The sequence below is a fragment of the Rhododendron vialii genome, chromosome 10a (genome assembly GCF_030253575.1).
Source record: "Rhododendron vialii isolate Sample 1 chromosome 10a, ASM3025357v1".
Classification (NCBI taxonomy): Eukaryota; Viridiplantae; Streptophyta; class Magnoliopsida; order Ericales; family Ericaceae; genus Rhododendron; species Rhododendron vialii.
The window spans coordinates 5,822,200-5,832,830 of record NC_080566.1 but is presented as its reverse complement, the minus strand read 5'-3'; the positions used below and the strand labels follow the sequence as shown (position 1 = coordinate 5,832,830).

Genomic DNA, 10,631 nt, shown 5'->3' with positions numbered 1-10,631 from the left:
TCGTCGAGATAAATCAATAAGTTAAAAAAGTTTGATGCAAAATTAACAAATGCGAAAAAAATTAAAATAATGACAAAATCAACTTCTTTTCAAAAAGTTAAGGAGAACGGGACCTTAGTATATAATCAAACTACTGTGATGTGGCTTTTACTTATTTCTTTTATTTCTTGTCAACAAAGTGACGGTTCTTTTTAATTTGTCGTGTTAGTGTAATCATACTTAACTTTCAATTTTTTTTTGTTACAATTATGAAATTATTTTTGACTATTTTTCTTTAAATTTTTTAACTTTACAAAAATCTGAATAGGCGTAGACACGATGAAGGCATGTATTGTGGCGTCTCCGTGGGCTTATTTGGGCTGGGCTTATTTGGGCTGAGCCCATAGTCTTCTACAGTAGTACGGTTTCCCATAGTCTTCTACAGTAGTACGGTTTCGCACGACACAAAATGTATAGAATGGGTTAGGATTGGCATGACATGGAATACGTTAGGCAAGCCCGAGTTTAATCCGGTTGGTTGGTGAATTTGCTCCCGAAATAATTGACTATCAGCGAAAGTGCTGCCAACCTAAGGGCTAGATTGCAGTGATGGTTCGTGGTTTTGCCACAACAAGCATGAACTTAGCTATTTCCTAACTGTGTAGGAAAGAGAGCAACATAAAAGTAAAAACGAACTTTATTATGTCGGAATAATAAAGTTGGGTACAAGGAAAGTAAAATTCAAACTACTTAAAGAAGTGAGTTTAAATGGGATTGAGTACGAGGTACTCGATAGTCTACTTTGCTGAAAATAGGAAAGTGTTTATAAGTGTTGGGCTTGATTGGTGTAGGAACCTTTTTTTCTTCTTGAGTTCTTGTATTTTTAGGCAAAGAGCATCCACGGTTTTGCATGCAAGAGGATTCGCTGGCCTCTCCTCGTGACGCCATGTGTCTTTTGTAACTTCCAATTCATGGGATCATAGGGTCATGGGTAGTTACCAGAAGTTGCATATATTTCCCATGTGTTCTTTTTTATCGTGGGAAGTTACTGTGACGCAGCGGAATTCACGAGAGACTAATTAGCGTACTAGTCCAAACAAGATAAACAACTCGTCGCAACGAGCAATTGCGCACAAGAAAGAAAGAGAAAATCTTTGCAATATTATTAATCAAAAAGCTGCATAAACTCTAAGTTACAAACCTTTATATAGGCCGAACTCTAGAAACCCTAAAAATAAACTTGGAAATTAAAAAATCCCAGAATTTGGGGCTTTTCCTAAAATTGAAAACGGGAAAGAAAAACAAGATTTTCCCAAAAAGAATCAACTTAAAAGGAATTACGATCTAAGAGTTATTAATGAAACAAATATTTCCTAAAACGGCAAAATAATGCAATAGAAAGTTTAAACGAAGGAATTAGGCCAAAAAACACCATTCATCATCAACGTAAGGTTGATGATGATTGACCGGAGCGCGAAAATAAGCCAGCCTACCAAGTTTGGGCCTATTCCAAACTCGTCTAAATTTAGCCAATTTGGGTAATCTGAAATTAAACACTGTTTCGACTTCCGGGACTTGGCTCGGTCCAGCTGATCATGGAATTGAGCCCCCATGTGTTCTACATCATACTGAGAGTTGGCAAAGGTAATGGGCCACCTCCTCCTCTTTTTTCGTGGTCTAACTGAAACTACTAGCCATTTGACCTGGTCAAATGGCTCTTTGCAAGATAATAAGCACTTACCTACCTTCCACTTTTCATGGAATCTATGGGTAATGGGCTATTTAATTAAATTTAAAATGGCCTCTTATATACTTTACCCCCAAAAATGCTTGGAAAAATGACGGCCCATGACATGTTTTGATAATTAATACCTGTCAAGGACAAGCTAAGATAGAGACATAATCTCTCTATTCTTTTTTATATATACAGGCCCAAAAACACTAAGCCCGTGGCCACGTTAGGTTAAAATTGACCAGGCCCAATCATTATTATCTTGGCCTGATAATTTTAGCACATCTCATCTCTATTTTTCGACCCAATTTAATTAAAAGATAATTAAATGGCCTTCCAATGCTTGCCTAGGACTGAGTGTCAAAAATAGGTGTAAACAAGAGAACGTTATGATCAACGGTTGATCTTCGTCAACATCCACACAATACTCTTTCACAAGAGAGTTTAAGCCCAAAGTATCAATAGTAAGGGAAGCACTAAAGTTGCTAAGAAGGGTATAAGGACCAGCTTTCACATTAAAAAAGGGAAAATTTTCACGTAGGCACCTGATCTTTTATACAAATCACACATAAGCACCTGACCTTTCTTAAATTTCATATAAACACTTAAGCTTTCTAAAAACTCATCAATTCAACACCTGATCTTTTTTAAATTTTAAGTAAACACCCGAGCTTTCTAAAAACTCATCAATTCAACACCTGATCTTTCTTAAATTTCATATAAATACCCGAGCTTTCTAAAAACTCATCAATTCAACACCTGCCGTCACTCCTCCGTCTAAAACAAAACGGAAAAAAAGTTAAGTACTCCAATTTTTTATTTGTTTGAACCAGTGCTAAGATCTTATTCTTCTAATCATTTTATCCTAAAGAATCATAATTAATTTTTGACTCTAAAGCTCTCGTTAGTCAGCCCTAAGAAAATCGTAGAATCAAATATCTCTTAGAGCTAATTAACGAGAACCTTAGAGTCAAAAATTAATTGTAATTCTTTAAGATAAAATTATCAGAAAAATAAAATCTTCGCACTGATTTAAATGGATTGAAAATTGGAGTAATTAATTTTTCAATTATGTATAGACCGTTTATATATTAAAAAATATGGTTAAAAAAATGAGGTGCTCCAATTTTCAATCCGTTTAAATCAGTGCGAAGATCTTATTTCTTTGATTATTTTATCCTAAAAAATCATAATTAATTTTTGACTCTAAAGCTCTCGTTAGTCAATCCTAAGAAAGTCGTAGAATCAAATATCTCTTAGGGCTAACTAACGAAAGCCTTAGAGTCAAAAATTAATTATTACCCTTTAGAATAAAATGATCAGAGAAATAAGATCTTCACATCGGTTCAAACGAATTGAAAATTGAAGCATTTAATTTTTCAACCATGTATAGATCGTTTATATATTAAAAAATAAGGTTAAAAAATTAAGTGCTCTAATTTTCAATCCGTTTAAATTTGTATGAAGATCTTATTTCTCTAATCATTTTATCCTAAAGAATCATAATTAATTTTTGATTCTAAGACTCTCGTTAATTAGCCCTAAGAGATATTTGATTCTACGACTTTCTTAGGGCTGACTAACGAGAACTTTAGAGTCAAAAATTAATTATGATTCTTTAGGATAAAATTATCAAAAAAATAAGATCTTCGCACATGTTCAAACAAATAAAAAATTGGAGCACTTAACTTTTTTTCCGTTTGGTTTTAGACAAAGGAGTAACGTCAGGTGTTGAATTGATGAGTTTTTAGAAAGCTCAGGTGTTAATATAAAATTTAAGAAAGGTCAGGTGTTGAATTAATGAGTTTTTAGAAAGTTCAGATGTTTATATGAAATTTAAGAAATGTCAGGTGTTGAATTGATGAATTTTTAGAAAGCTCAGGTGTTTATATGAAATTTAAGAAAGATCAGGTGTTTACGTGTGAATTATGTGAAAGGTCGGCTGCCTAAGTGAAATTTCCCTTCAGATCTTTTGAAACCACCCCGGTTCGAAGCTGGATAGAAATGAAGACGAATAAGTTTCTGACCCGGAGTGACTCGGAACGTATAGGTGAAAGGCCAATGGGAGAGCCGGGCCGTTGCGTAAGGGATTGGATCATAGGGAAGGGGTTGGTCGGTGGCTTTTGAGCTGATCAATTTGCTCTTTCAAACATGTAATGAAGTGATGTAATTGGAACCGGTATCTCCGGTCCATTTCCGGGTATCTTCTGCAGTTGAGTCGCCGGAGGAGCCACAGTCTACGGCAACATGATCAAGCTGTTGGGAATAAAGACCAGGGGAGTTGATGGCTAGTGTTAAAGTACTTTGCTGAAGGAAGAAGCAGAGAGGGACTGCAGTTGAGAGTAGATAAGGAAACATTTGTTTCTTTTGTGTGTGTGTGTGTGTGATGTGAATTGGAACTACTGAGAGAGTTTGGGAATGATCTTAGTGAAGGAGGGAGGAGGAGATTGCTAATGATCATAGTGGTGGGAAGGGTCTGGAGCACCACGCTATGGTTGACCATTTCAAACCATAGCAGGGATTTGTAATATTGCACGATGCTTGACCATCTCAAACCTAGTATTATTTGCAGAATTTAGGAATTTGTGACAGCAGCATGCTTGGTGTTTTAGACGAGACTAGATCCCCTGTCCGAGTGAAATCCGGACAGGGTCTGTCCCACTGCTCGGAGCCGTTGATCTCGCAAATCAACGACTGAGATCTGCCAAACACTTTCTGGTCCAAAACGACGTCATTTTGGCCGGCAGATCTCAACTGTTGATTTGCGAAATCAACGACTCCGAGCAGTGGGACAGGCCCCTGTCCGGATTTCACTCGGCCAGGGGATCCTCGGTGGTTTTAGACCACGGGAACCATTTAAGAAATCTGCAGGCGTAGAGAAATCTTATTCTAGCGTTTAATTATGTATTGAATCGTTATTTGTAGCTTTCTTTTAATCTTTTTCAACTGAAGATAGCTTTCTTTGATCTTAATAAATCATAGACTACAGTTAGCTTGGCGTAATTGCTGAAAGTTGGGTCAACCAATTACTGACTTGGTCAAAGTGGGTGTCAATATCAAAAAGGGGAGTGTGAAAATCACTCCGCTTTTATTATAAATCTCGAAAAAGCTGTAACTGTATATCACAAAGTATCAAATTACAGTCCTAAGATTGAATCTATGCTTGCACCTCATTATTGTCCATCACAGATTCACAATAGTTTGCTCGGGTAGACTGCAATATGGGTATGAGTACTAGGGGTGCAAACGAGCCGAATTAACCGAGTCGAATTTCAGCACTTTTCATGCGCGTTTATTAAGTTTTTTGCCGCCGTCCTAAGCTTAAATTGAGCTCGAGCTTGTTCACGAATCTTAACAAACCAAAAATATATGATCACATACGGGTCTAGGACAGCAAATCAAATTTTCGTTATGACAAAAAAAAATACTCTATATGCAAGTTATAAAAAAAAGTCTATATTCGGAAAAAATAAAAACTACTATTCTGTTTTCTTTTGGTTAATAAAATAGACTATTCTTGTATGAGGGTTGTACATCGAAACATTAATTCTGGTTACTCGAGCCTTTATCAGGCAATCGATCCTTTAGTTCTTATCGAGCCTAGCCGAGCTTCAACTGACTCGTTTACCAACCAAGCTTGAACTTCTAACTCGAGCTTGTTCGTTAACTTAATGAAATGATGGAAAAAAAAACCCATCTTCAAGAGCAAGAAAAACTTCAACAAAATGCTGAAAAGATACAAAATGAAATGAGTGAAGGAGGAAGAGAGAATCATGCCTTTGGATACGTGCACAATGCCTCCATTGCAAGCAGAATATATTCAACGTCGCCAAATGGAAATCCTCGGAAAAACGCTCTAGTCATGGCTCCTCATTTTGCTAGAACAATGTTCTGTAATTCTTGCTCCTCGTTTAGCTAGAACAATGTTGCAAATAGTCCGCTTGTTGGAAAGAGCAAATAGTCCGCTTGTTGGAAAGAAGGGCTGTAATTTGTGGAACTAGACACCACTCCGTATTTAGATATGTTATCGTTAGTGGTAGGTTGCTTGGTGTTTAGAATACATATATATTCGTTTGCTTAATTTTTTGGGATTTTAATGAACTTTCATCAGTATTTTGTGTGATATGCAAATTCAGTTTTGCTAAATTAGATGGATAGCGAAAAATGGAGAACACTGTCGGAATGCCTGTGTAGGCTGTGTGAAAAAGTGAACAGGCAAAGAAAAGCACGTACTTTCTTGGTACTTTCAGCTTGGTATTTTGCTTAGTAGCGTTGGAGATGCTCTAGAGAAGATAGTATACATCACCATTCAAAAGGAAAGACTCAGTGATACAGCAAAGAGAAAATTGACGAACTGGGATCGAAAGCAAAGAGAAGAAACAAACTCATTACCAAACCCTAGTTACAAACACTCCGAAACGAACCATAATCCCGGCTGTTTCCTCTTTCTCAATCTTCATCACTTAGTTTTACCCCTCACCCTTCTTTTAATACTATCTTTCTCCCATTGGCAGTGTCTAATATACTACAGGATAGTAGAACAGAACAGAGGAGGATGAATATATTCTTGCAGTAATTAATTATAAGATAAGTATTTAAGGCCCAAATAGATACGAGCAACTAATCACCCGTCTCAGCAGAGAAGTCGGGTTCTTCTGGTTTCCGCAATGTGGGCATGCCCGGACTTCTCCACAGTGTTCTGAGCATGTCTCATTATGTTTGCAGCAAATTTTGAAGCCAATACTGTCACCGCAAGGTTCGCCTGAGAAGGACTGGAATTTACAGAACTACCGTCCTGTTTCTCTTCTTGTCTGGTCCCACTTTCTGCAGAGGACTCAATCGCTGTCAGACCTTTAGTCCAACTCCTCCACTTGTACCGCCGCCAAGCCGCCTGTACAACGCGGGCTGCCCACGTCCTCCAGTTGGGGGAATAGTATCGGAGAGTATGTTGCAGCTTTTTACTGTGGAGACATCCAAATTGATGGAAAAAGGATGTCAAATGACTCAAATCCTCAGCTCTCAAAGCAAATGCTTCCACTTCAACAAGAGCACGAACAGTCCTAGTTGAAGAAGGCAAGTTTGTGGTGGATTTTGGAAGCAAAGCCCAAGCGAGTAGTTCCTCCCCACAAAAATCTCCCGCTCTTAGAATAACAGAATCAAAGAATCCAAATCTGTCTCTGTTTGTTGTAGAACTCTCAAGACTTCCCCTGATAATGAAAACCATTTTCGTCACAGGGTCGCCCTCACGAACGATGTAGGTGCCTTCGGTGCTCAAGGAGGAGACCAGACGCTTCCATATTGCGTCGAGTAGTTGATCATCCATTTCTGAGAAGAATGGGACCTGCCAATAGCCCAAAAAAGTAAGGTTATTGTGAGAAGTGATTTCCATTACTTCATTTTAGTTGAAGGATGTTTATGTGTAAGAAGATGGAAAGTCTTGCTTACAGACCACTTCCAGGTATGCGCTCTACTCTCTACATTATATGGCTTCTTCTAAATGCATAAAGTACTAGTGCTTGACACTCGACACTCATACAAGGGTACGTGATCGATCCGCTTCTGACATTTTTACTTGGAAATTCACCAAGTATAACCATTTTATAATTCAAATTTAGCATGAACCATGCTGCATGCACATAACTCATTCTTTCAAGACATCTTGTGAACACCAATGATATCCGAGTATAAAAGAGATATACAAAGCAAGATGAATAGTTCTAGAAGAAATAGTAAGCAATATGATATTTTGGCTTGTCCCTGTGTCTTTGAGATGAAACTTAGACGAATCGCACACTTTGACGTATACCCAAATCGACAACCGTACCCCTGTCCATGTATTTCAAATCCCATCCTTTGATAAGTGCTACTCGTGCAATGGGGATCTAGAAATACTAAGGTTGTATGTGTATGAAGGATTTATGAAAAGATTTACCAAGGAAGACGAAAATGATAGAAAAGCCAAATTAATCCTCCAGAAATACTATGTTGACGAATTTATCTTAGTCGTTTAAAATCATCTTATATTTTCCTTTACCCTTCCTTTCCACCATAAATCCCTCCACAAATCTATACATCAAATACTGCTTAAATGTTGTCCTATCAGGATTCATGAGTCAATAAGCCAATAATCTATAGATCCTTTCTAATTTAGAGGGTATTTGGAGGGTCAACATATCAAATCTGTGCTCAGATCATTGTTAGAAGTTGTATTTAAATATTTCAGTACTAGACAGTGATGTTAGACAAGTATTTGTGCTTTGTACTTCTCTTAATATATAAATCAATGTTTCTCTTAGGAGAATCAATCAACCCTGAACGCATTTTCTTAAAAAGGGGCAAACCCAGTGTATGAGGCACCCTGAACACATTTTGTTCTTCCTAAATAATATGGTATTAGAGCCTAACCCTAATCCACCTAGCTGAACAATATCTGTCTACAGGTGCCTGGTTAGCCGATATGTTTACTAAACCCTTGTTTAGGCCACGATTAAATTTATTGTGTAACAAGCTAGGACTTTATGATATCTATCGTCCAGCTTGAGAGGGAGTGTTAGAAGTTGTATTTAAATATCCCAGTACTAGACAGTGAGGGTAGATAACTCTTTGTGCTTTCTACTCTCTCTTTATATATAATTCAATGCTATGTGTGTTAGGGGAATCAACCACACTCTAAACAGGTTTTTTTCTTCCTAAATAACAATCATAATGAGCAAATGTTCCTAATACACAAAGGAAGTTGCATATGACCACTTCCGGATATCTAAGACCACAACTCCAGTTTTGTTAACATAGAAAAAAAAAAAATCTTCCACATTCACCATTTGGATCAAACATGACAAGAATTTCGCATGAGTGTGATAGCATTATAAACTAGAGTATGCGGAAACATACTCGTCGAACAAGGTCCAAGCGGACGTGGCGTTGGATATCACGACGAAGATCAGAAGGCAAGCGGCTTAGAATAGTCTCTTCATCTACTCTCTGAGTTGCAAGCCTCTTATTCTGAACAAAGCGCCGAACACGTCGTTTCAAATATTCTGGGAGTTGGCAATGCCTCATCCAGTCTTCAGTGTCTCTACGCTTAAGTATCCCTTTCGATTGCGAAATTGTCTGCATAGAGAGAAAAAGTGTGTAACATATACAAAAAAATATGAGTTACTTAACATACACCAAGAAAAGGCGTAACGATTGCTCTCTCATGAAATCATCTACCTTTCTTTTTTTCCACTTGATATCAGCACCTTTAGCTAGAAATTCAAAAGTCCTCTGAAGCACCTTGCTTACATTTCCCTTTGACCTATTCCGGCCTTGGGTGTTCTCACCAAACTGCTCGTCCACAGCCCTCTCTGAAGCCAATGCGTACTCAAGTCTCACCACCACATCTGCCATTGTAGGCCTTCCCTTTGGACGACTATCTAAGCAATTATTAGCAACTTCAGCAAACACCTTCAGGCAATGTGCCGAGATTTGGTCCCTCAAACTGGGGTCAATAAGTTGATCGAGTTTGTTCTCTTTGATGCACTGTTTAGCCCATAGGACCAGACTATGTTGCTCCTCATCGACCTGCATATCAACTGCTGGTCTCCCACAAAGCATTTCCAACATCACGACACCGAAGGCATACACATCTGATTTCTTAGTTAGCCTGTGGGTCATGTAATACTCGGGATCTAGATACCCCCTTGTGCCTTTTACATCTGTGCTAACGTACGTCTGGGAATGGCTTGTGGAGCCCACTTTACACAACCCAAAATCTGAAATCTTAGCTATCCAGTCTTTGTCCAATAGAATGTTTGTGGTCTTCACATCTCGATGTATTATACCGTGCCGAATACCTGTGTGAAGGTAATCCAATCCCCGAGCAGCACCTACACAAATGTTGAGCCTTTGCACCCATGACATATAGCCAACCGTACCATTACCCTTGGTTTTTGTTTTGTAGAGATGATCAGCAAGTGTACCATGCTCCATAAACTCATAAACAAGGATCATCTCATTGCGTTCATCGCAATAGCCTAAAAGACTTACGAGATGCGTATGTCGAAGCTTGGAAAGCATCTCGATTTCTGTCCAAAACTCTTTTGCTCCTTGAGACTTCAAATTACACCGCTTTAAGGCAACTGTTGTTGCGTGATCATCAATAAGCGCTTTGTAGACCTTACCAAATCCACCACTTCCAATGACAAATTCATCATTGAAGTTATTGGTCACTGACATGAGCTCAGCAAGTGAGAAACGGCGACACAACCCCTCCGATGTTGACAGAGAGAGAGTTCTCCTAGCACTATTTTCACTTAAGCAACGCCATTGGAAAACAATGACACTAAACACAATGAGTACAATTTCTACACATGTTACAATGGCATTTCCAACAGAAGCAAACACTAGCTTCTTGGGCTTTGGAGATGTTGAAGTACGTGCTAGTGGCACTGGGTTCACCCCAGCAAGATTTTTGTCGGTGTTGCTCAACTTGAATACCTCTAACCCCTTTAGAGTTGCATCAATTGGTTCCATCCATTCATGATTCTGAGGGCGCAGCGCTATGAGCAAGTCACGCTTGCCCTCCATCCTATCTCCATCCATAATCACCACATAGTCCTTAAACACAGCCACCCCATTTCCGCCGCTCCATTGGATAAGGTCAACTTTGGCCTCAACAACCTGTTCATTAACAAAGATACTAAACTCCACCCTGCCAATCTCTTTTATCTCATATTCAAGCCCACAGAAATGTAACCTAAGCAGGTACCTAAATCCCAAATCCACAGGTAATCTCCATGTCAAATTTGATTCAGTCTTGTTCGCTTGCTTGTCTGGAACCAGTGACCAAGATGTTTGATAGACTTTCTGAGGAGCACTGTATGGTGGTATGCTCATGTATTTGATTCGAATTGTGGTAGTAACTGGCTCGACGCTGGAT

The 10,631-nt window shown here is 38.5% G+C and overlaps 1 protein-coding gene across 1 annotated transcript; it reads right to left on the bottom strand.

Annotated features, from left to right (window-relative positions):
* Positions 1–6,074: 6,074 nt before the first annotated feature.
* On the bottom strand, positions 6,075–10,588 carry LOC131304481 (receptor-like protein kinase FERONIA). Its single transcript, XM_058331726.1, has 3 exons — positions 8,924–10,588; positions 8,603–8,821; positions 6,075–7,052 (listed from the first exon to the last, which is right to left on the bottom strand). The coding sequence occupies exons 1-3, from the start codon at positions 10,586–10,588 to the stop codon at positions 6,345–6,347; spliced, it is 2,592 nt and encodes an 863-aa protein (XP_058187709.1). The 3' UTR covers positions 6,075–6,344.
* Positions 10,589–10,631: the final 43 nt, after the last annotated feature.